The following is a 24,606-nucleotide window of genomic DNA, read 5'->3' on the forward strand; positions in this document are numbered from 1 at the left end:
TGCCCAATAGAGTCTCGACAAGAAATGTAACAATTCCCAAAACATTCCTATGATAGACATGTAACTCCCTCAGCCTTTTAGGTCTAAAGTCAGATGCATAATAGCCATTTAAAGGAAAAGTTAACAATGAACACAATGAAAATTCAGTCCTTATATACTCACCCCCATGCCAATTGAAAGTCCACAAAACATTTCTGGACAATCACAGCAAAACAGCTTTGCTGCATTCTCCTGAACAATCGAAGTAGATGGGGGGGAAAAAACATACAATGGCTCCATACTGCTTGTTTGGTGTATTCCATGTGTCTCAAAGCCCTGAAATCCCAAATCTTCACTGTAGCTGCTAGGCTAAAGGCGTTAGCACGCACCCCGTCTGAAATGGGTGCACAAGCTTCACCACATGATAAGATTGTTGATGACACTGTTTCAAATCAATTTGGGATCTCAGGGCCTCTGGCCACATGAATTATGCAGGACGGAACAGCATGGAGATATTTTCTTTTCTGTTATTTTACATTATAAAACAAGTCCCCATCTACTTCTTCAGTTGTTCAGGAGAATGCTGCAGCACTGTTTTGCTGTTAAGCTCCAGAAATGTTTTGTAGAGAAAAACTCCACCTGGCTTTGTATCTGCATGAGGGTGAGTAGTTAATGACTGAATGACTCGGATAACAAAATGAGGTGGATACATAGCAAGCTCCTGTTATAGCAAAACTCTGTAGAATCTTGTTAATACTAATACTCATCCTTGGTGCTCTTGAGCAAATACATTGACCCTAATTTTTCCTGCTGACTTGTTGCATTTTTTTTTTTTTTGCTTATTCTCTTCTCCCTCCTTTTATGCTGCGCATATGTAGTGGATATTTGGGCTGTGGGCTGCATTATGGCAGAAATGGTTCGCCACAAAATCCTTTTTCCAGGAAGGGATTGTATCCTTGAGCTGCTTGCAGCAGTGTCTGGCACTTGTTGTGAAACGAAACACAGCACACGAACGTCTGTTGTCTCTTCAGAACCATTAGTTTTCATCTAACGGATCGCACGGAGATCATAATCCTGTGAGCAACTACAGAGATTCTATTCCTCGGATTTGCCTGACATTTCGACTTGCAACCACCCACCTGCTCCTCTCACAGATGCACAAAGTCACACGACACGCTCCTCACTCACCTCTACAGCAGAACTGTTGCTTCAGAACACGACTGCGACATGAGGAAACCGAAATAGAATTTAATAGTTTGCTCTCCCATAGCTGAGAATCGCACCGCAAACAAATACCCTCGCTATCTTCAAACTGCTTTCCATATGTAGATGCCATAGATGCAATCAGACAACATTTGTGAGCCTCTGAATCTGCAGTGTGACAGAACAAAGCTCAAAAATGATCATTTCTGGCCTCATGGATCAGGATATTCCAGTTGAACACATCAGACATGAGTTGCAGTGAGGATACTGAGGGTGTTAAGATGCATTTCTGCAAAAACATTTCCAGAAGACCTTGAAAGTCTCTTTTCAAAGCTTCTGATTCACTGTTTGTGTCCCCGAAGCAGAAATCGTTCTTTGATTAGTAACACTACTGTTCTTCCAGCAATGTGCAGTATACACAGATTACGCTAGCCAAGAAGATAGATGATAATCAATTCCCTTAGCCCTGTGGGACGCTGACCCGGGTTTAAGAGTGCACTCAACTGCATGCAATTCATTTCTGTCATGTATCACACACATCACCTCGCACCACATCATGTTTTCTCCCCTTTTGTTCATTTGAGGGTTTTTGTTTTTTTTGTCTCGGGGTTGTTTTTCTGTTTGTTTTTCAGTCCTGCATGCTAATTTAGTGGTTGTCATTTCATTTTTCAGTTGATGTCTGGTCTGTTGGCTGCATCATGGCTGAAATGGTCCGGGGTAGTGTGTTGTTTCCAGGCACTGATCGTATCCTTAAGTTGAACCTCCATCCAAACCCCCCCCCCCCAAAATGCCGTCTCGTCTCATCCTTTTGTCTGTCATCTTGTTCATATCTTTGCACACAACGGGAAAAGCTGCCGAAGCTGCTGCGCCTGTTTCAAGAGTGAGGATGTTTAATGTATTCAGGGTTGATGCTGGTTTCCTTCAGTGGCTGAGCTGAAGAGGAATAAACCTTCCTTCATGGCTGACAGTTTGACTCCTCAGCTCGTACAGCACAGGTGTAATTAATGACATTAACGATGGATCTGTTTCATTTCTTTGACCAAGCATGCTATAGCAGTAAGCTAACAAGCACAACACCATGATCGCAATGTGAGTAGATGTTTAAAATGATGTAGGTGCTTTATTCAGTATTTCTAGTTGTTTTATTGGGCAGTAAGTTAACATTTAGGAACTCTGTTGTGCCATATTACTGATTTATGACTTTACATTAGCTTCATGAAGCTAACAGTTGCTTAACACTGTAATATGCTAATAGATAACTTTGGTTAGCTATGGTTAATATAGGATTAGCATGACAAATTAAAGCGTTATATTTGGTGTTACTATGATAAATCGTATCAATGTCATGTTTCAGGTTTTTTGAAAGCTGAATGAAAATAACTCAGTGAAGCTAGTGGAACATAACCTAGCTTGAAATGGTAGCAGGACTTTAGCGCTGTAAAAAGACTAATATTTACCTGCTGATTTGGCTCGTGGACATACATAAAGTCAAGTTCTATATTTGACTACCATCATTAAGATGACATTTTTAATGTCTATTAAAGTGACCATTCTGGTAATAATAATTAGCACATTTTTTAGCATTAATGGTAAGCTTGGAGGGCTAAGCGAGTCGCTCCTAGACATTTGGCAATGTTAGCCATCTTCTGTTAGAGTGAAGGGATTATTCTACCCCTACCAGCCAGCAGCATGTGACATTTAAGTCCCATCAATGTAATTTTAAATCAAAATGGAAAGTGAGGTAGCATTTGCAAGCATAGCATCTTGTCAAGTTTGATTTGTTTGGTCTAAGTGAGGCAGAACCTTCAGTGTTCTGTCAGCCAGAATGGAAGTAAACAGCTTAAGGTCTGGATGTAAAACACTTATTGGTCCAAAATTTGTACAGCCTGACTTATCTTTTCCTGGTTTGGTGTGACTGGCCAGACTTTCCCTCCTTGTTGTTCATTCATTTTTTAGGATGAACAAAGATGTGAACAAGGCATTCCTTTGTGTGTCCTCCAGGTAGATCCGTACATGTTACATCTGTATGTATGTTTGTGTTTTTGTCCTCAAGAAAAAAAGAGTTGCATATTTCTAGCATCTGGGCTACTCGAAGTGAGCATCTAATATGAAATGTTGACAATCTTCCAGATGTTTGAAATCATTTTTGCACACGTTTAAATAGGATTCAAATCTCTTACGACCTTTTCCTCATGAGTAAAAATGCACTCTATTATCTTAAGTCAGACGGTACCATCTGTTGTACCTTCTTTAGCCTCCCTCGTCCAGGAACATCATTGACATTTCCTTTTCCATCACCGTTGCAGTTACATTTAATTTAGAAAACCTATCCAAGCCAGAACAATGCAGTACAAGACACAGCAACTCCAGATGGCTCTCTTTTATTATTCATCACTTCAAAATGGTACTGAAAACGACCCAGCCCAACTCTGGAAGGGGGCGCTCCTTTTGTTCAAACCCAGCCCAGTGCTTTTCTTAATACTGTAACCTTAAGATATCGACCAGTGGAATAAGGTGATCGAGCAGCTGGGGACACCGTCTCAGGAGTTCCTCATGAAGCTCAACCAGTCGGTGAGGACCTACGTGGAGAACAGGCCACGGTATGCCGGCTACAGCTTCGAGAAGCTCTTCCCTGATGTCCTGTTTCCTGCAGACTCTGAACACAACAAACTGAAAGGTAAAGATGCTGTTTTCTTTCTTTAAAGTATACTATGCAGGATTTTCCGAAGATTTATGACTCATACAAAAGTTATCCATCTCAGTCATCACTTATGACCCAGGAGAAGTGTTGTGGTGTTTGCAGAGACCCTGCTTTTTGCCTGTATTTGCTTACTTTCTTATTATTTTGACGTTTATGGGCAAGGACTGAAAAAAGAAACACAATTGGTTTTAAAGGTGCAATATTTAAGATGTTTAGTTGAAAATGTCTAAAAAATTTATTAAAATTATCAACAAAACATAAAAAAATAGCGATTTTGACATCATGACATCTATGTATTGAGTTGAAGAGATGCTGTATTTGCTGAAGTTAGCATGCTAACCAGCTAGCGCTGGCTTGTCCAGTCCTGTGTTAGTGGTGTAAACACCAACAATCCTCAGGTGCTTTGAGATCCCAGTCCACACTGCCAGATGCACGGCTAACCAAGCTAACTAGCTAACAGCGGCTATAGTTAGCAGCAGAAAGCAGTTACTCTGGTGATATGCTGCCCCCTGTCTGTCAGAAATATGAATTATCCAACTATCCACCAGGTTTTATCCAATGTCTCCTTTTTTTCTCCAAATATCTTCCTCTGGAATCACTTACTGCACCTAGTGTGTTTTATAAACAGCATCAGACAAATCCTGAACAGTATGCCTTTTAATGTCCATGATTTATAGCAGAGAAATGATGTGAGGTTGTAATGTCAGCGCCAAGAGTTTAAACCACTTTGCTGCATAGTTCCGTTATTGCAGGTGCAGCAGTCGTCCAGCTTGAAGAGGAACCATTTGTAAAAAGTTAAATAGCTGTTTTATCGCATGCCAGACGGTGCGAAGAATAATGAGGCAATCAGTGTTTCTAGAGCCACCAGTTTTATGGCACAATGTGCTTCAATTTTACTGCTAGAAATCTGAACAAAAGACTTTAAAGCTGGTTCTTTTCTGCTATTGTGGAATTTATCACAGGTGGCCTCTTAAATGTCTTTTTTTCGTAATTGAAGGATTAATATAATGCCTCCACGGTGGCTCAGTGAGAATGAATCCAAGCATTTGTCAAAGCGGCAGGATGAACTTTTCCCCCATATAGCATCAGTTTGTGTTGCAGCCTTACAAACATCTACTGACAGCAAAGCCCGAGTGACAAATCACTTTTCAGTGGCTGCCTGAGATTAAGCACTTATTACGGAAGCTGACAGTTCAGGACCAACTTGTTTACTGTGAAGAGGAATTTACCTCAAGCGTGTTCATGTGTAAATGGAGAGAAGATGACAGGAAGACGCACAGCGAAACGCTGTGGAGCTGTTGCGAGATGTGGCAAAAAAATCCCCCCCCCCCAAAAAAAACAAAAAACAACGGAGCTCATCTTTTTCTGGCCTCATTAATTTACAGAGGCAGGAGTGTGACAAGAGTGTATTCCCCTGAAGTGCTCCTCTTAGACTGCATGTGTTGGATGTTCACATTTGGCTCGGAGAGCTTCGAGAGCCCACGCTGGCTTTCACAAAGAACATATGATAATCACGACGGATGTCCTGAAAGCCCCAAACACAGCCCAAAAAAAGATGCTCCTGATTTTCTATCTGTGGCTTCGGTTTAAAAGGGAAAGTTTAAAGGAGCCCCGGATAGCTTTTGACCACTAGTAGTGCTGTGGAGTAGTGTTTATAGGCAGGAGCACTCACAAGCAGATAAAATGTTTCTGAGGTGCCAACGATAGGGAAAATGTGTTTTGTTGATAAACACTGAAAGTAAACAACTGTGTTTAAAAGAAAAGTTTAAAGAGTACCTTTAAACAAGCTCACATTACTTTCTGGAAACCTGCATGCTTCTTTGTGACATCATCCTGAGCCAGCTGGTACAATTAAACCAATTAGAGAGGAGCCCTTACTCCTGATAGGTTTTCACCACAAAACAAGTTCAAATAACTGAAATAGTTCACGCCCCCAGCATGGCCGTGGTTGCAAAAACTACTGATGCAGAAACGTGGTGGGTGCTGCCTGCTCAGGCTTGTGAGAGGTCACCAATCAGAGCAGACTGGGCTTTTGGGAGGGGGGGCCTTATAAATCTGGTTGTTTTAAATGTTGTTTTACATTTATTATTCATTTTCTCTTTTTCTGCCACAATGTCTTTCCAGCGAGCCAAGCCCGAGACCTTCTATCCAAGATGCTGGTAATCGACGCGTCAAAGCGGATCTCGGTGGACGAGGCTCTCCAGCACCCTTACATCAACGTGTGGTATGACCCCACTGAAGTGGAGGCGGTAAGCACTCACTGATTAATAATTAATTTCAACTCTTTTAAAAGCCCCCGAACGCTCGGTTTCAAAATGTATCTCTGGCGTCTGTGTGATTTGATCAGATTTGATGGACTGTTGCCTTTTGGCCTAAAACAACAACCACACAACTGTCTGAAGATTTTGATTCAGATGTTGATGAATTATGATTTGGTGCAGAGACATATGAGCCATCAGCTTTTTCCAGCTGAGGCCCACCCACAGAAGAGCACAGAGAAAAACATGAACTCAGAAATTTAAATAACCAAAACTGTTCTGACTGTTGCCGGACACGGACACGGACACAAGTAGAATACATAGAAATGTAATAATGCACAACTTTAAAATCCCTCGATACGTTATTAAAATAATCCATGTCCTCTCCTCTTTAAAGAATAGTTGTGCTCTGCATGTTAAATGCATTGTCAGTCTGTGTTTGGTGACACAACAGTGTCTGTATGCTTTGTGATAATCCACCTCACACTCCTTGGAATCACAATGAGTCAGCCAGTGCAAATTGATTTGGCCTGTGATCAGCGAATTGAAAGTCGAGGTGAATTGCTGCTCCCCTCCTCCTCCTCTGTGGCATGAAGGACTCCTCAGAACTGACAGTTCAGCCTTGAAAGGTGCAGATTTGTGCACAGATCTTGCTCTGATGCTCTGACACTGCATAAATGCATCACATCTCCACCGGACTCTGGGGAGGATGGATAACTCTATCCCAGGGCTAGCGCTGAGGTAGTTTATTCCAGCTCGGTGCGTGCGATAAATTTGATTTTCGAGGTTTGTGGTGTGTTCCTGGAGAGGTTTGTGCAGTCCAACGCAGAAAACAAATCAGCATTAAGTGGGTTTAATGAGACGAAGGTTCACTGCAGCAGTTTCCCTCTGCTATCTTGTGCTATCAATTAGCTGAGTCTGTAGGTTTTCACTTTAAGCCGGGAGCTACTGCAGCTCTCTAGTTTGAGTTGACTCATCATTCACCAGCTGTAGTGTTTAGCTGGAATGAAAACACGCACAGCAGACGTTAAACATTTCCTAGCTTGTAAAAATAAAGGTCATTGTGAAACCTGCAAGTAGAAGTTGTTCTCTAAAAGAATGTAAGTCTTTTTTTTTTTTCAGTAATATTGGCAGGGTGATATGTGTGGACTTGTTGCTCATGTTTTCAATGAGCTTACTGAAATATAACAAATGTGTCTGTCGTCTTCTTCCAGCCACCACCCGTGATCACAGACAAGCAGCTGGATGAGAGGGAGCACACAGTGGAGGAGTGGAAAGGTAGGACGGATCCTCTGTTGCTCCTCTTTGATACGCTGTCAAAAGTACTTTTTGTAATGTGTTGCACAAGGTCGGTCTGTGTTCGTGCTTTGCAGCATACGGGACATTTAATCTTTGTTCTCCAGCTGACATGCACGTTTTCCTCTCTGAACTCATATATGCACTACTGTTTGATGCACAATCCTAATTTCACTCATTTAAATAGCTGATGACCGTGTTTCATACATTATAGATTCAAATCGTTGTTCCTGTATTCTTGGTATTTTGCGATTAATACACTAGATTGTTTAGCTGTGATGAAATAGAAGCATAGATTACCTCTTAGTAGTCTATAAAGACAAAAATGACCAAATTCTGTCTATGACAAGTTTGCCTTGCTGTTTCTTCTTTTTTCTGTTGTTTCATGAAGAATGAGGAACAGTGAGCCCAGTCACAATGTTGCGGTGGTTACTTTTTGATATTGTTCACCTTGTGACTGCTGCTTGAATAGAGACAGACAGGAAAACCTTTTTTGTGCTGCAGTGCCCGCTGCTTAGACGTGCGTCATAGTATCGCACTGGAAAAGAGGGGAAAATTGTGGGACCTGGAGCCGATAAATATCCATGACTACTGCAGAGTCGATTGACCCAGGAATGAATGCAGATTGTACACTTTCTGATTGAAGACTGAAGCCAGGTGTTAGTGGGTTTTTTGTCTAGTGTGAAAGAGGTTTATAACCTCATCAGAATGCATCCAGAAGGCATTAAACTTGTTTAAGAAATGTCCTAATCAATAATATTCTGAATTCGGCACATTGAGCTGATAAAGGAAGTTGCTGAGGAGTGAGACATCTTGCTTCTCTCTAATCTCTGTTGAGAGTTGCACATGCGCAGTAGCAATCAGGCACCTGACAAGCATGGAAGCCATCTATTGCTACAGCATCTCTTTCAAACTCAAGCAAATAATATAATATATAATATAATAGGTGTTAGAGGGTTTTCTTGTCCAGTGTAAAATGGGTTTTAGATACAACACTTAACATCTTGTAAAAAGGAAAAGTATGAGACTTTTGTGCAGTATCATCAGCGTAGAACTGCATAGCACAGACATCGATGTTTTGTTCACAACGTAAATGCAACATGTAACTAATAATGGCGGTGGACCCGTGAGTGAGCGTGACCCTTGGGGAACACCAGAGGAGAGGAGGTGCCTCCCTCATGCGGACGCTCCATTTAAAACTTCCTCCTCAGTGCTGACAGTGATGACAGCAGCTCACAGGTTCACTGTGCAAGGCTTTTTTCTTCCTCCCCTTTTTCTGTATTAACTGATTGTGACTTGTTTGTTGCAGAGTTGATATACAAAGAAGTGTTGGACTGGGAAGAGAGGACAAAGAACGGTGTCATCAGGGGACAGCCAGCGTCCATAGGTTAGTGGAGTTTATGTGAGAGAGATTGTGTAAGTGAGCTTGTAAACATGTTTAAATTATTCCCTTTTCTTCTTTTTACAAACTGCTACAGCTCTGCCTGTCATGTGGTAATCATGTTTCTGTCTGTTAAAGTGTATTCCAGTCTTGGACTCATCTTTGTACTTAATTACTGTAATTCCTCAAATGTAATCTTGCTGTATGTGGGCAGGACCCTGACAGCATTAGCACACTAATATGTCTAGTTAAACACTAACTATGTGTTGAGTTATGACCCTGCTTAGGTTTAGCATAAATCTACACGTCTCACCTGATTATTAAAGCAACATTGTGTAACTATTTTACCTTGAAATAGCAGCTACACATACTGTCAGACTTTCAGCAGCCCGTGCTGCGTGTTCACTTCCGATGGCTGACCACAGGTCTGTCCCTGTTCCTCATAGCACAGGTGCAACAGTGAGCAGCAGCCCCCAGCAGCACCACCAGCACCACGCCTCCACGTCCTCCTCCGCCAACGACTCCTTCATGTCCACCGACCCGACCCTGACCGACACCGACAGCAGCCTGGAGACGGCCAGCGCCGCCACCGCCGCCGCTGCTGCTGCCGCTCCAGCCACCGCCCCCCTGGGCTGCTGCAGATGACTATCATCTCCGCCTCCTCCTGGTCCTGGGCTTGGCCTCGCTCCCTGGTCACATCCAAGACCACTAGCCCGACACTGGCTCCTGGCCCCACCCACCCTAAACCCCCACCCTCCTCCTCCTCCCCCTCCTCCTCCTCCTCCTCTCTGTGCTTGTCTTTAGTAGTGTAGCGATTAGCCAGCTAGCTGTTTGAGAAACATTTTGATTTCTGAAAGGACAGATCTTTTTTTCTTTTTCTTTTTTTATTACGGTTTTAGTCTTTTTTTAAAATTAGGATTTCTTTTGGTTTGAGTCCTAGCTGTAATTTATTGTGGCATTTCTTAATTTTTTCAGAAACCTAAGATGATGATAAGAGAATTTTTATGATTTCACGATGCTCCGGTTTGTATTAACCGACAGTGAGAATTTAAAGAAATATCTGTAAAATGTTTTAATGTGATCTATTTTTCTGTTGAAAGTCATTCGTTTCACTTGTAAGCTACTGCTTTTACAACTTGCCATATAAATGTAGACTGAGTTTGTACAGATTTTATGGTAGATGTAGTTTTATCTTCGATACAAGTTTGCAGTGAGCCATCGAAACATAATTGAATTGACGAACGTACGGTCTTAGTACTCCCCTTCTGTTTTATCTCACGTCGCGTGGATACTGTCTGAAATGCAGATCCGTTCGTCTGGACTGAGATCTTGTAGATTTACTTGTAAAAACCTTCTTTTCTTGTGAGTCACTACTACTTCCTACATTGTTAAAATTTTAATGAAAGCTTTATAATTTGCTCATTCTTCACTTCCTGTTCAGACACGATGGGACTTCAAAATGATTTTCACTCCACCATGTGATTCATTTTTACCTTCTACATTTCAGCTATGGGATTGATAACGGCACAGTGAGGTCCCGCAAGATAACGTGGAGCTTTTTTTTTTTGATGACTGTCTTCTGTATTTTTTTAAAGTGCTTTAAAGAACCTCTTCCTCTTGTCTGCGACAGGCTGTGGGACATGAACCGGAGTGGTGGTGTTTGCTTTGGAGGACACGGAGCTCTTTTGACGTTGTCCACTGGCTTTGCTTTTTGACAGTTTCGGGACTTGAGAATGTTTTATTTTGTCGCGCTTTGGGAGGTTTATCGAGAGTTTGTACGGGGGGTTGTTTAATCGGTGACGGTGTTAGTAGAATGTGCTTCGGTCATGTAGGGAAATGTGGTGTTGAGAACGTGTCGATGGAGGGATAGTGATTCTGCAGCCTGATGGAACCGTGTGGAAAGACGTCTACCAGATCTTGTTATTAGTAATGTACTATTTTCTGAATTTGGAAATTGGAAAGTGATTTTTCTCAAACATGGCCAAAACTCTTAGTGTACCAGACTTGCCTGCAATTGTGAATAAAACTCAAAGGAGCTAAAACTTAGCAGCACAAACAACCAGAGTCAAAAGAAACAAATTCTTCTTACGGTATGCAATAATCGTGCCCTTTTTGAGTGTTTTTTTGATTTAAGCTTGGAAAGGAAAAGTGCCTGTTGTTTGTCATTCATTCCTGAGTACCTGGGAGGAAGCGCGTTCACGTAGGTTTTCATGGCGTCTGGATAACAACAGTAGTTTCCATATCAAACCGATAATGTATGATGGGGTTGTAGTTCTCACAAATGTATTGTATATTTTTCTACTTGTTTTGATTTTGACCCTTTGAGTGGGAGACTGTGGTGTCTTGCAGGGTAAGAAGGTGATGACGTATGCGTTGAGATGCTTGAGCACGTGTTCGAGTCATTTCAGAAGAAGAGGCAGGTTTATCAAGGTCTTTCATCAAAGTAAAAAAAGAAGCGTTTCTTTGCAGTGACAGCAACCGAAATCTAGGTTAATAACAGTTTTTTGGCTTTTCTTTGAGTACTAATTTAATGTGATGACTGTCGGAGAGAAGAATTGACAAGATGGACGTGTTGAAATTCAACTGCTGGATCAAACTAAGAGAGTGAACTGGCATCGTTGTCAGTATTTTGTGATGGTTCGGATACTGGTGACTGTTGTGTAGATCGATGCTTTAGTTCTGAAGACATATCTCAGAGGCAGAACCAAACAACCACAGTGTTCCTGGCTAATTCATCTTGTATGTTTAAGTTAATCAACACATGTCCTACTAACTGAAAAAATGCTCTAACCATGGTTAGCTAAAACGAGCTATATTAGCCTAAAACCATCAAAGCGAAAGGTTTGTTAAAATTAGAATATCATGAATATCATAGCGCCCATTCTGCCTGCTAGAAATGTTTCCATAACTAAACTTCCTCTCTGCAGGAGGCAGGGTTGGGATGTATTGGGCTGTCATGGATCATGAGCAGGTGTCGTGGATGTTTGCAGCAGAGGCATAAATATTACCGTGTCCGTCTAGAACCTGTCTCGGTCGCTGATTAGGTCGTTTTTCTAGGAAGCTCAAAGCAAAGTTGCAAAAAAAGTTTGTAGCATGACGCTACTGTAGCTCTGTGCTGTACTCGACCTGCAACTCGTCTGCCAAATACGTGAGGCTGAACACGGACAGAACCATTTATTTAATGACTTGATTTCTCATACTGCCACACTGTGGCTCATCTGTTCTGGACTTGCACCAGCTATTCGTAAATCCATTACTGGGTGTGTGTCCTGCCTAAGTACAAAAAATAGCTAGTCTGTAACTAGTGAATTAGTGAATCGGGTTGCACCATTAAAACTTAATGAATGTCTGAGCCCATGAAAACATTAGCAATGGGTAAATTGGTTTGCTAGAACTCGTATCAAAATAAATGTAAATGTAACATGGAATTTATTGAAGCATAATTGAAGAATAACTTCCAAAAATAACTAATAATAAGTCGGTCAAACAATATATTAAACTCCTTTGTAGATGATGGTAGGTTTTCTTTTAGTAAAAAAAATGGAGTACGTGTGTTTCAGAATTAATATACATGCAGTTTAGAATAAGAGAAATATTCTCTTTACGCTGTATTGCTCAGTTTTATTTGGTTCATTCAGTCTAACATTAATGGCTAAACATTTTTCTAATTTGAAGTATTTTGTGTTTTTTTGTGGTATTACACATTTATACAAGTGTACTTCAGAGCAACGACCATATAACGATACCTCTTTCACTGTTCAGTCTAAACGGGTAATATATTAGCACGCAAACGTTAGCTTCCTCAACGAGCTAAATAACAGTTAACATTTAATATATTAGCAAACACACGTTAGCTTTCTCAATGAGCTAAACAACAGTTAACATTTAATATATTAGCAAACACACGTTAGCTTTCTCAATGAGCTAAACAACAGTTAACATTTAATATAATAGCAAACACACATTAGCTTTCTCAATGAGCTAAACAACAGTTAACATTTAATATAATAGCAAACACACATTAGCTTTCTCAATGAGCTAAACAACATTTAACATTTAATATATTAGCAAGCAAACGTTAGCTATGTCAATATGCAAAAGTTAAATGTAATAAACTAGCATGAAATCCTTAGCTTTGTCAATTGTTAACATTGGAACAGTTAACATTGGATATATGAGCAAACTAATGTAAGCATTGACAGTTTGCTGCGCCACAGTTAATATTTAATATATTATCAAAGTAATGCTAGCTTTGTCAGTTAGCTAAACAAAGGTTAACATTTAACATGCTAACAGTGGCTATGCATCAGTGAAACCCAGCAGTCACTGGGTGTTAATATTGAAACAACAAGCTAATCTCTATATAAGAACTAGTTTATGTGGTGCAACCCATTTTAGTGTTGTGATGCTAAATGTCCACTTTTTTAAACACTTTAATTTGAATTTTAAACTTACGAACAGCTGGTGCCATCGGATCCTGCTCTCTTTTTAGAGAACTGAAAAGGAAGAGCTTGTTAATTATCGAGCATTAACAGCTTGCTAGTAAAGTGCAGTGGAGGAAACTGTACATTACAAAACTAAATTCAATCTGCAGTCAGCTATTGTAGATTCCAACCGCAAAAAACGTAAACGTGCAGTAGTCTTTTGATAAACAAAGAGGTAAAGACTTGAGCAGCGTCACATCTGTAAGAAGGGAGAAAATCCATGGTGTGTATCCATTTGTCATATTAGCCCATTTGTCGTATTAGCTAAAGTTACCAATCAGAAAAAAAAAAGACTTTGTTGTCTAAAGTGCTCTTAATTTTCTCAGCCCAACATTAGGGGCTTTAATTGGAGTATTTTCTTTTTTTTCTTCTTAGGTTGTTGTTGCTTTTTTTTTTTTTATAATTACTGCATCTCTCCAAACAATGTCATTCTGATTTAAGTCGGCTTTGATGAACTACCTCACGCTGAATTTCTGCCAGTTCTTGCATATACTTAGTCGCCTGCAGAATTAGCTATCGAAGACGTGTGAATAACAGATTCCATTATTTATTTATTTGAAAGTGTACTATTTGTTGGTTTCAACAGACTTCTAGTTTTGTACATTATGTATACTTCACCTAGAAGTAAGAGAATTGTTATATGTATTTTTTGTTCTTTTTTTTTTTGTTTTGTTTTTAAACTAAATGTGCAATACCTTCAGCAAACTGTGCTAGTAGTATGTGATGGGCCTAGCCTTTGTTAGCTGTCTCCTGAAGGTAAAGAAAATGTTTGGTACTGTCAATCCATGTTTTCCTTTTTTATGAATAAGATCAATTTTTATTTCTGTGACTTGTTTATAGTCATGATGTTACGTAATCAGACTTACCCGCGCCAAACCAAATCTGTCGGCCAGGGTTCGATGCCGAGACGGGAAGTTCTCGCAGTTGCAACGTGGCCGACAGATTTTTGATTTGAGACGCGGTAAGGACAATAATGTTAATAAACACAAAAAAGATGAGTAAATACCTACAAGAAATCATTATATGTATGGTGCTGGTTTGTAATGTTTGCTAGTGAATCCAGCCATGCAAGTAGTTTTAAGAATTCCTGGATCTGCGCGTCCCAAAAACCGCAACCAACGAAGAAGTGCACTACTAGAATACATGCACTGGGATCTGATGATGCCACATCTTAAAAAAAAAAAAAAAAAAAGTTAAAAAACACGTACTGCAAATAAAAGAAATACACTTTGATTTATTGTTGTGTGTCTCTTTTTTTCCTGTAGTAATAAATCACATCACATTCATTGCTCAGTCTAGTGAAGTTGAACCTTGATGGCACCAGTTACAGCACATGATTCATTAAAGGAGCCCCGTGTATGTATTTCGGGGTTTTATGGGATGTACTCGTAGTCTCTAATTTGACCGGCAGGTGCAGCATTTAAAGAAATGTTTGAATAAGAACAGGCATTAGTCGGCCATTTCAATATGTGTAGAAATTTAGAACTAAACAAGATTCAGTTTTCCAAGAACTTTAAAAAATAAATTATCAACAATGTGAAGAAATTATACTTTTGATGTAATGTTACAGACGTTTATGTTGCAGATACTTAAGTTAGCATGCTAACTGGCTAGCCTTGGCCATTCTTTCTAATAATACCATTATGTACCTAAAGCCGGGGCGGCTGTTGCTCAGGGGCAGAGCCAGCGTCATGTCACCAGAAGGTCACTGGTTCGATTCCTCTGGTCTGCATGTCAAGGTGTCGGTGGTTGGCAAGATACTGAACCTGATGTGCTGGTCAGCACCTTGCATGGCAGCCACCACAAAACAGTGTAGGAATTAATGTAAGTCACTTTGGACAAAAGCATCTGCTAAATGTCAAGAGGTGTGGCTCACCTCTGGAGGCCTGATAAACAAGCCATGTGGCTATCTGAGCTAACCATCCAATTGTTTGAGTTCGACAGGTGGCCAATTCTTCCACATTGCACCTATGAGGCTCTTTGTCCTTGTTTTAAAACAATTAGATTATTTGAGCGAAACACTTGATTACATACTCCAAGAACTCAGGTTCACTCATGTCTCACAGATGATCTTTTTCACCTTTATTCCCATACATGTCCATTCATTACAATAGTGGAAATCCATAATAAATAAGCACCATAGATGATCAGCAGAGCAGTAAGAAACATTGAGCCTTTGCCATGACACACACATAAAGGAAAATAAATGCATCTGTTGGAATCAAAGAACCTGCGATAGATTTCGACCATCATACTGTCGACTGTGATCATGACGAGTCAAAAAGGACGATTACCGTGTAAACCTGTGCAACTGAAGAGGTTAATGGAACAACAGCTTCATGTTTCTTATAAAATATAAAAAGGAAAAATACAGTCACATTGTCCAACCAAAAACACTTTCACTTGTAATTATACTGTCTGTCGTGCCCTTTAAGAATGAAGTGTGTCTGAACCCACTTCTGGACATTCTTCTGATTGGTGATAAGACATTTTCAACAATGTAACCACATGCAATTCTCACAGGGGAGACATCTGCAACTCTTCATTTTGGAAAGTGGACCAGATCCACACGCAGCACATCACAGCTTCCTGATGTGATGCACATCTGCGTGATACATCCCATAATACATCACATGTCCAGCATTGATAAGAACTGAAGTCAGAGCGACGGGCTGCAGAACTGGATGAACTGAACACCATCAGCGACTTATTGTTTTTTGTTCTCCTGGTTTACATGTTTTTTCACGGGGCTGGTTTCATCAACAACACGTTACATTCACTACGAGGATACATTCTCAATTCAAAAACTTCCATTCAATTCACGATTCACTTTCACAAAAATTGGCACCTTCTAAGGGAGATCAAGTTACTCATCTTCAGCAGTTTGCCTTTTAAACAAACAAACAAAAAAAAGTACAATGCAGCCACTGTGTCGACTATGCGCGAATATATGCACTACATCTCCGGACAAGCAAGCAACACTACATTTTTTCCTATAAACACTTCCCTGAAGGCACAACCAGGAAATTCCATTGTTTCTTTGAGGGCAGTGTTCAAGCTTCATGTGCCAAAATCAACATGGCTTCCAGGCAGGCCGTTCTGATCTTTAGTGAGCGAACAGCTGAGGCGGTCCAGCTTTGGTATTAACTGTGTACTGTAAATGGCCTTCACCTACTGAGCCACGTGGCCTGTGTTCAAGGCAGCATGCGCTAAGTTGAAAATGCTTCATTTGTCCCTGTTGTGTCGTTTGTACATTTAAAGGTATACTGACATCTGTGAGGGTCGGAGTTAACCCAAGACTGAGGCTTTGCCATCAAATGGAGACCATGTAGATGGTGACGAGAGAGGCACTGGAAGGGCCTGAGGATGAGAGAGTACGGAGGCAGCTGTTGCAGAGGTTCCACCTGTCACTGGGAAATGTAGTCGTCTAAACCTGCTTCTGTGTTATGAAATACAAACGTGATTCTACGGTTAAACATCCAGGAAACAAATGCCTGCAGTACAAAAAGAGGACAGGAGGATAAATGCAAGTGAAGGAACTTCTGCTAAAGCCACCATTGCACAGTTTAATTAACAGTCAGTTCACTCAGATTCACAAAAAACTCATTTTCTCAATCACCCCTCCTTCTTTCTAGCCATGCAAATAATTTGGGTTTTATTTGTCCAGGTCTGTCTGAGATCTCAGCTGCAAACTTAAAAGGAGGCGAGTTTTGTTGTTCGTGCTCACAGTATTAAAAACCACATTTGAGAAAAATTCAAATTCAGCGATCTGTTCAGAAAAAGTAAAACTTCTACTCTTCATATTTTAAAAACCTGTCCAAAAAGAGGGACATTTGAGTAGCTTGCTTCCAAAACAGGCAAGTGAGAAATCATGTTTTTTTGTAATTTGGTTGAACTGACCGTACAGTTGAAGGAACAGCATGACATTTTAAGAAATACATTAATTCACCTTCTTCCTGAGATCAACACCAGAAGATTGATACCACTACTCCAGCTTCATACGCTAAGTATGAAGCTGGATTAAGGCAATTAGCTTAGCCTCGCATAAAAACTGGACACAAGGAGACAGCAAGCAGCAGCTTACATTTCAGTTTATGAACTGAACAAACAAGATATAACATATCAAAAAGTTGGTGAAGCTACACCAAGCTGCCGGTTAACCTAGCTTAACATAAAGGTGGAAAAAAGTGGGAAGAGTTAGCCTAGCGCTGCCTGAAATTTAAAGAACCCTGCTAAATATTAAGCTAAAGCAAAGGCCAAAGTTAGCTTTGCATAAAAGTTAGAACTCCCATAAATCTTTGTTATAATAACAAATAAACAAAATATAAAATGCTAGTAAGTAAATGACGACGCCACGGCAAGCTGCCAGTTAACCTAGCTTAACGAAAAGGTAGAAGACAGTCGAAAGAGTTAGCCTAGCGCTGCCTAAAAAGAACCCCGCTAATGTCTGGTATCAACCTTCTCGTCTGACTCTTGGCATGAAAGCAAACAAGAGTATTTCCCATAATGCAGCACGTATTCCTTAAAGATTAATATCAGATACAGATAGAAATCAGTCAGCTGTCTGCGTTCAGCATTAACATCTCTATTGAGTCTTGTTTCAGGAGGAAAATCCATTCTGGTCGTGTCCTTGTACGATAGTGGTTGAAGAAGTCAGTGCTCTCCAGTATAGAGAATGCAGAGAAGTTACATTATGTTCCACCATCACATACACCTGCACTGTTAAAATACTGCCTTCACAAGACAAACACTGGACTCATCTTCTCATCTTAACGTTCCATTTCAAGCATGCGTACAAAAGTCAAAACCACTTGGTGCTCCGTGGAGATGGAGACAGTCACTTCCAGTTTGATATCTGCATCCTTCATCTCCACCTTTCAGTTTGAGTCTGTCCTCAATGCACACAGGTTTGTCCAGTTCCTTTATTTTATTTTTTGACTCTTCATTTGAAGGAACGCCCTGATGCACCGCGGAGGACGTGAGCCCTTGTAAGACACCTAACCTCGAAATTACAAACCCTGATGTGGCCTCGCCGTGTCAAATGTCACTAGTCCTCGCACCCAGGGCCAGATCTCCCAGCGTGGAGAAGAAATCCTCCATCTCCTTCTCCAGAAGCCGGTTGCGGTTCTCCGCGTCCTCGCGCGCCCGCTCCGAGTTTCGTAGTTTGATCTCCAGCATGCGTTGCTTCTTCCTCTCCTGCTCCATCTCTTGTTCCAGACGCTCCATCTGCGCACACAGAGCAGCGCTGGACTCCTCGAGTCTGAGGGGAGGCAGCACAACACGGACACAAGGCGGAGGTCAGTGACTTCACCTTTACATTTTGGATACACAGCGAAGGTTAGGACCAAAGGGCGAGGAACCAGTCCACTCACATTACAACAACAAAAGAAGAAACAACTCTCGTATTTTACTGCTACCTCATAAAACTAAGATAGTTTTGATGTTTGCTCTGGTTCTGAGACGTGTGAATAGAAATTCTTTTGGGTACTGGACATTATCCAGGCACATAGAGGTGTCTGCAGCACTACTGTAGGAAATAAATCCATGCTTTTCTTTCTAGCGTTTCCAAGTGGCATTATTATTGGCTCTGCTTTTGCAGACAACTAGATTGCTTTCCGTTTTCCACAGAGTAGCTTGTACTGACAACACAGGACACAATGTGAGTTTATTTATTCATTTAGTCAATAATGGCCGTGAAAGCAAATAGACAGAAATGGTGCCAGGCTGCCGGACTGACTGGAAGGAGAATTCATGGCAGCAGCAGACAAAACTGCATATTGAAAGTGAGGTTTATGTGGAGCCAGGCTGAACACTGATGGTGTCATTATTCTATATCCATTCCATTGTGTAGTCAACATTTACTTCATATAAGACATGAAGGCAAAACACGTGTCTAGTGCCAGTTTAAAAGAGGAATGAAAGTATTCAGTATTCAGCATTAGAGTCATATTATTGTTGTGACAAACTCAGACTTACTTTTGGATCCTGGTCTCATACGAAGTCTTCTGCTTCCTCAACTCGTCCTTCAGTCCTTCCACCAAGCTGCTCAGTGTTAGATTTGTCCCGTCTCCGTCCTCAGACATGACAATGGACGGCACCCCTGCTGCCGTGGCCATGTTTCCATTCTCACTGCAGGCTGCGCTGCTACTGCACAGCTCCATGGCCTCGCAACTGTCCTGCTCAGAGCTCGGGTCTGTCGTCGTCCCTCCATCCCTTCCCCTGTCCGTCTCCCTCTGGCTCTCCATCCACTCCTCTTTGTCCGCACCTTCAGCCCCTACTCCGCAGTTCTGGTTCGCTGAGGGCTCACTTCCTGAGTCAGGGACGGAGATTTCGCAGGAGGACGTGGACCACGGTGTGCTGGATACACTCGGGACGCTCCCCATGCTGGAGGAGGAGGTGACGTTGTCGTAGGTGGAAAGTCTCTGCGAGGAGCCAGTGGAGTCACGATCCCGGGCAGAACGCTCGCCTGACGACGTGCGCCGGTGTCCCCTCAAGGAGGACAAACCGTTCATGAGCCAGTTACCTCCACCTCCACCACCACCAGCTCCACCTGCTCCCCCACCAGAAGATACACTAGTGTTATCAGCCACAGAGCTGCCGCTGCTACTTTGCTTGGCTTGTGTCTGTGAACGAGGGGCTGAAGAGCTTTTGAAGGAGTACTTCCAGGATGGAGTGGTCTTGGCTTGTTTACTCGGGCTGACCAGCGTCTCTCCTTTCCCTGATGAAGACCCCAGTTTTGGTCCTGGGTTCAGGTTTGGGGTCTGGGTGGGAGTGACGGCTGCGCACAGTTTGGCATCCAGAGATGAGGCGCTGCTGTGCAGCTCTTGGTCGGGGTTGGAGACCGGGCAGCTGGGGAGGTCCTCCTCTGAGATCCAGGCTCCCAGGCTGCGATGTTGGAGCTGGTGTCCCTGGAGAGGGAGCTCTGTCTGGGGTGCCATGAGTCCCTCCTGGTCCCTCCCTGAATACAAACGGATGTGTTCCCTGATGAGGATTGTCATCAGGTGCTGAACCAGAGAGGTGCCTACGGATCACAGACAGAGAGGATATCATTGAGGTACACTTGGATTATTTCAGTTTTTATCCTGCACATACAGCAAGTTTACTACAAGGTGTCACGTGATGTTTAAAGGTGCAACTTGTAAAGATATAGGGGGCAGCATATCCTAAGAGTAACTCCAAACTGCTGCTCACTGTCCTCTTTGTTGTAGCTATCTATGGCTGTAACTAGCTGCCATTAGTAGCTCGATTAGCCGTGCATCTAGTGGTCCAGATTTTGGGCTCGTTGCACCAGGGGAGTGTTGGTGCCACGACTACCACAGCAATGTTGTGACGGAAGGGGCTGTTACTAGCTTGTTAGCTTGTCTCCAACACAAACTGTTGTTTCAATACATTCTGTTGATCATTTTTTAGCGATTTTTCTTTCTTTAAAGTACAATATAGTGTTGTGTGACAGGACGGGCTGGGGCTAGCTGTTTAGCATGTTAACTTCAGTAGACATCTCTGCAACACAGTAAATAGACATCTTTGATATGATGCCAACACTATTGTTTCTTCACATTTTAAACTTAAATTCTGGCCATATCTTACAAATTGCTCCTTTAAATAATGTGGTGTGGAATAGTAAATGTCACATTGTCTTTACCTTCCATGATGGTAACTGGGTCCTCCAACTTGGGTCGAAGGATATTTGGTCCAAATACTGTGGCGAGGTTCTGGACACCCATCTTGTTCTCGGTACAGTGGGACTGGACCTCATCAAGGAATCTAAGGACAGATAACAAAGTTAAAAACTGAAGCAGAGCAAAACTGAGGACAATAAGGAATAAAACAAATAACAGTGGACTTACTTGCATATGTACTTGAGGAGGTTGTAGTTCGGTAGAGGTAGAGTGCTAACTTGCCTGCCAAGCTCCTGGACCCCCTGATGAAGGACAGATTGTAAAAATGTCAGATGTTGACTGACCGACTGACAGACAGACAGACAGACAGACAGACACACACACACACACACACACACACGAACACACAAACACACACAGGGTACACTGCACACACCTCCTCCTCATCTTTGGCCAAAAGCTGTGCACAGGTTAGAAAGTCTTCGTATTTGGAGAAGGGAATGACTGGTTCAGGCAGCTCTCGCAGGTACAGCTTTAGCAAGGATGCCACCGTGTGGACGTCTGTGTTACTGCAAGAGAGCACAGAAAAACTGTCACTGGATGATCCATCATTAAAGGTGCACTACGTAGTTTTGGGGCAGACAGTCAAATCAGAAGAGACAGATCTTCACTGACTGACATTTTATGCCTAAACAAACCAAATAAACAAACTCTCTTCATTTCTGTAACTGGATAAACAAACTGACCTTAAAGGACAACACAACTCCATACTGTTTTACTTTGAAGTTAGAAAGGTGGCAGGGTCCACCACATATAAACAAACAGTGTTCTGGGACCTTATTTCCTCTGAGAACAGCTGGTTTATTCAGTTATGGAAAAATAAAATATTTCTGAGTTTGTATTATCACCTCATTAAAATTGTAAATATTAAAATTCTGACCTTCTTCTACAAAACTACATATTGCCCCTTTAAATTTCTTAAAAATCTGGTGTACTTTTATTCCTACCTGTCAAACAGAGGCTTGTCGCCACAGTCGAAGGACTCCTGCAGCTCTTTGACCAGGTTGGCCTGTCCTGGCATCCGAAAGAGACCCTCCTCGTCCAAACCCCTCTCCCTGATGAAGTCCACGCACTGCTCCACCAGCAGGGGGGCCAGCCGGGGGCCAAACTTCTTCTCATACTGGACTGTGTCCTCTAAACGCTGACCAAATATCCCTGGTGACAGATGGAGGAAACACATTTACTTGTTTTTGACTGTAGGTCCAACAGATTATCCACTAATGCATCTAGTGAAGGCACCTGGAACAAATAGAGGTGTCACAAGATTATATTTCAAACGCTTTCTTATATTTATAACATGTATATCTAAGGTATATTGCATCTGTGAGACACTGTGAATATAACAGACAGATGACTCCAGTTATGCAGACACAAAGAAAAGCAAAGAAGAAACTGGCTGCTCTGTAAACTGTATATTTAAGACAGGCCTACATAAAAAATTCAAAAATTAGAAGTAGAAGAAAATGACTTTGCTCAACGTTTCACATGGTGAACTGGCTTGATTGTTACCTGCTGATTGGCTGCAGCAGTCGCAGCTGCCTGACAGCTCGCAGTAATGGTAGTAATTCACCGAACAGGAGCTGCAAAGCAGCAGAGAGTGTTTCTCATACACCCCAAACCCACATTTCACCAAGTTCATCCATTCCGGCTCAGGCATTTGACTCCACTGGTAGATTAATCCTGCATTTACAAACTTCTGAGCAGCAGAAACGAGCTACAGTCGCAGGAACTGACCGAGGAGTTCAGACAAATGGCAGCTGACGGGGGTCAGTGTGCTCTGACCGCAGTGCTGCTGTTAACGACAGGTCTATAAGTTGGCGACAGATCTATTCTGGACTGAGAACTGAGAGACAGACACCCCTCACCCTGTGAATCTGAGAGGGAGGCTGGGCACATGACACAACATGAGGTAGCCCAGCTGATAACACATCACACCACCTAAATGTTGCTGATTTTGGTTCTGCTCTTCCCTCTAAAAGAAACTGTACTACATCTGTGAACAGGGGTGTAGCTGGGATTTAGGGGGCCCACACAGCCTGGTCCCCCCCACCCCCACCCTATGAACAACAAAGTGGCTAGAAATGATGATTAACTCACCACAATTTGTTTGCATTTTAAAAAGATTTTAGGAAACCCTTGTTCTAACTGAAATAGTGAGAAATGCTCCAAAATTAAAGGTGCGCTATGTAGTTTTCAAAGATTTGAGATCTTCATCGACTGATTTTTTTTATGCCTAAACAAACTAAATAAACAAACTCTCTTTGTTTTCATGACTGAATAAACTGAATAAACAAACTGACCTTAAAAAGGACAATTTCATACTGTTTTACTTTGCTTATATGTGGCGGACCCTGCCACCTTTCTAGCTTCAAAAAAGTGTTCTGGGGACCTTATTTTTCTCTGAGAACAGCTTGTTTACTCAGTTATGGAAACAATAAATATTTCTGAGTTTGTATTATAACCTTATTGATACTGTTTTACTGAGTATTGTTTTAACATCTCATTAAGATTGTACATTTTGAAAGTACACAGTGTCCCTTTAAAGCTGCATTAACCAAATTTTGTCCACCACTATTCAAGTCACATTGCTAGTAAACACATATTTTACCATTATTGTTAGGACACAGTTTACTATGTTCTCATGAAAAAAACATCTGTTGGGATTCAGCTCAACTTGTAAATCTTTAAAGCTATAGGCTAACTATAAACTGATAGTTACACGAAATGCTAGCTGAGTTTAGCATTGAGTATAGTAAGTTAGCTCGCTGTACCATCCACTTTTTTTGTTTTGTTTGTTTCAAAGAGTTTAGAAACCATGTTTTGATCATCTGACTGTCTTAGAGCTAAAGATAAATAATAAAATAGAAAGAAAACTCATCATTTCCGATGAGGAACTACTCACTGGGAGTAGCCAGCATCCATTGTTCTAATTATTAATCAATTAGCTGACCAACAGAAAATCAGTTGATGGGCTGTTGATGTGAGAATTTACTGGCTGACACCAAATGAAGTTTAAAATGAGCCCAGTGATGTCATGCACTATATCATCGGTGTGTTATTCTACATGTATCCCCCTATTAATACAAGGCTCCTTTGTAACCCAACACCAGGCTGTTCAGCTGCTCTGTATGTCCCAGTTCACACCAGACAGGCCTGCTTATATTTCTGGCCTCCTGTCAAGTACACTGGTTAGACGTGCAGACCAGAGCAGACAGGGTGAGAATTAACTACAGGCTCGGTGCTGCACCGAGAGGAAAACAGTCTTGTTAGGAATTAAAGAAACTCAGCTCGACTGGATTAAAACTCACAAACTCAACTGCGTCCAACGTCCTCACAGTGTACTAGTCACCAAAGACGCCCAATAGAAGCATCTTATCCTCTACTTTTGAATTCAAAGCTACACTGATCTGGACTGACAGCAAACTCTGCTCACATATCCCCCATCAGGTACAGTAGCTTGACAGCAGAAATAGACACATCAGGGTGAGAATTAACTGCAGGCTAGGGATGAGGCACAGCGGGGGCAGGTGATACTTTTCATGACTCGGCTCAAGTTTGTAACCCACACAGTGTGACACTGACACACCAGAGAGGCGCTCTGTAAGCTTTTCCAATTTCAGCAGCA

The 24,606-nt window shown here is 41.7% G+C and overlaps 2 protein-coding genes across 5 annotated transcripts in view; one reads left to right on the forward strand and one right to left on the reverse strand.

Annotated features, from left to right (window-relative positions):
* The window catches only part of mapk8b (mitogen-activated protein kinase 8b), a 34,188-nt gene extending 19,653 nt beyond the window's left edge, over window positions 1-14,535 (forward strand). The window contains exons 7-12 of one of the 3 annotated variants that reach the window (XM_084342931.1): window positions 1,855-1,926; window positions 3,677-3,859; window positions 6,008-6,132; window positions 7,356-7,419; window positions 8,747-8,824; window positions 9,270-14,535. In XM_084342931.1, the coding sequence (XP_084199057.1) occupies window positions 1,855-1,926; window positions 3,677-3,859; window positions 6,008-6,132; window positions 7,356-7,419; window positions 8,747-8,824; window positions 9,270-9,463 (716 nt within the window). In that variant the 3' untranslated portion in view covers window positions 9,464-14,535. Of the gene's footprint in view, window positions 1-857; window positions 930-1,854; window positions 1,927-3,676; window positions 3,860-6,007; window positions 6,133-7,355; window positions 7,420-8,746; window positions 8,825-9,264 lie in introns of all 3 variants that reach the window. The other 2 variants (XM_084342930.1, XM_084342929.1) reach the window with 2 other exon arrangements.
* An 827-nt stretch (window positions 14,536-15,362) lies between these two features.
* arhgap22b (Rho GTPase activating protein 22b) overlaps window positions 15,363-24,606 on the reverse strand; it is a 36,835-nt gene continuing 27,591 nt past the window's right edge. For both annotated transcript variants that reach the window (XM_084343068.1, XM_084343069.1), the window contains 6 exons: window positions 21,929-22,136; window positions 21,358-21,490; window positions 21,150-21,223; window positions 20,945-21,066; window positions 19,279-20,323; window positions 15,363-18,562 (listed from right to left, as the gene is read on the reverse strand). In XM_084343068.1, coding sequence (XP_084199194.1) covers window positions 18,340-18,562; window positions 19,279-20,323; window positions 20,945-21,066; window positions 21,150-21,223; window positions 21,358-21,490; window positions 21,929-22,136 — 1,805 coding nt within the window. In that variant the 3' untranslated portion in view covers window positions 15,363-18,339. The remainder of the gene's footprint in view (window positions 18,563-19,278; window positions 20,324-20,944; window positions 21,067-21,149; window positions 21,224-21,357; window positions 21,491-21,928; window positions 22,137-24,606) is intronic.

Source organism: Pagrus pagrus (genome assembly GCF_965226575.1).
Source record: "Pagrus pagrus genome assembly, chromosome: 21".
NCBI classification, from domain to species: domain Eukaryota; kingdom Metazoa; phylum Chordata; class Actinopteri; order Spariformes; family Sparidae; genus Pagrus; species Pagrus pagrus.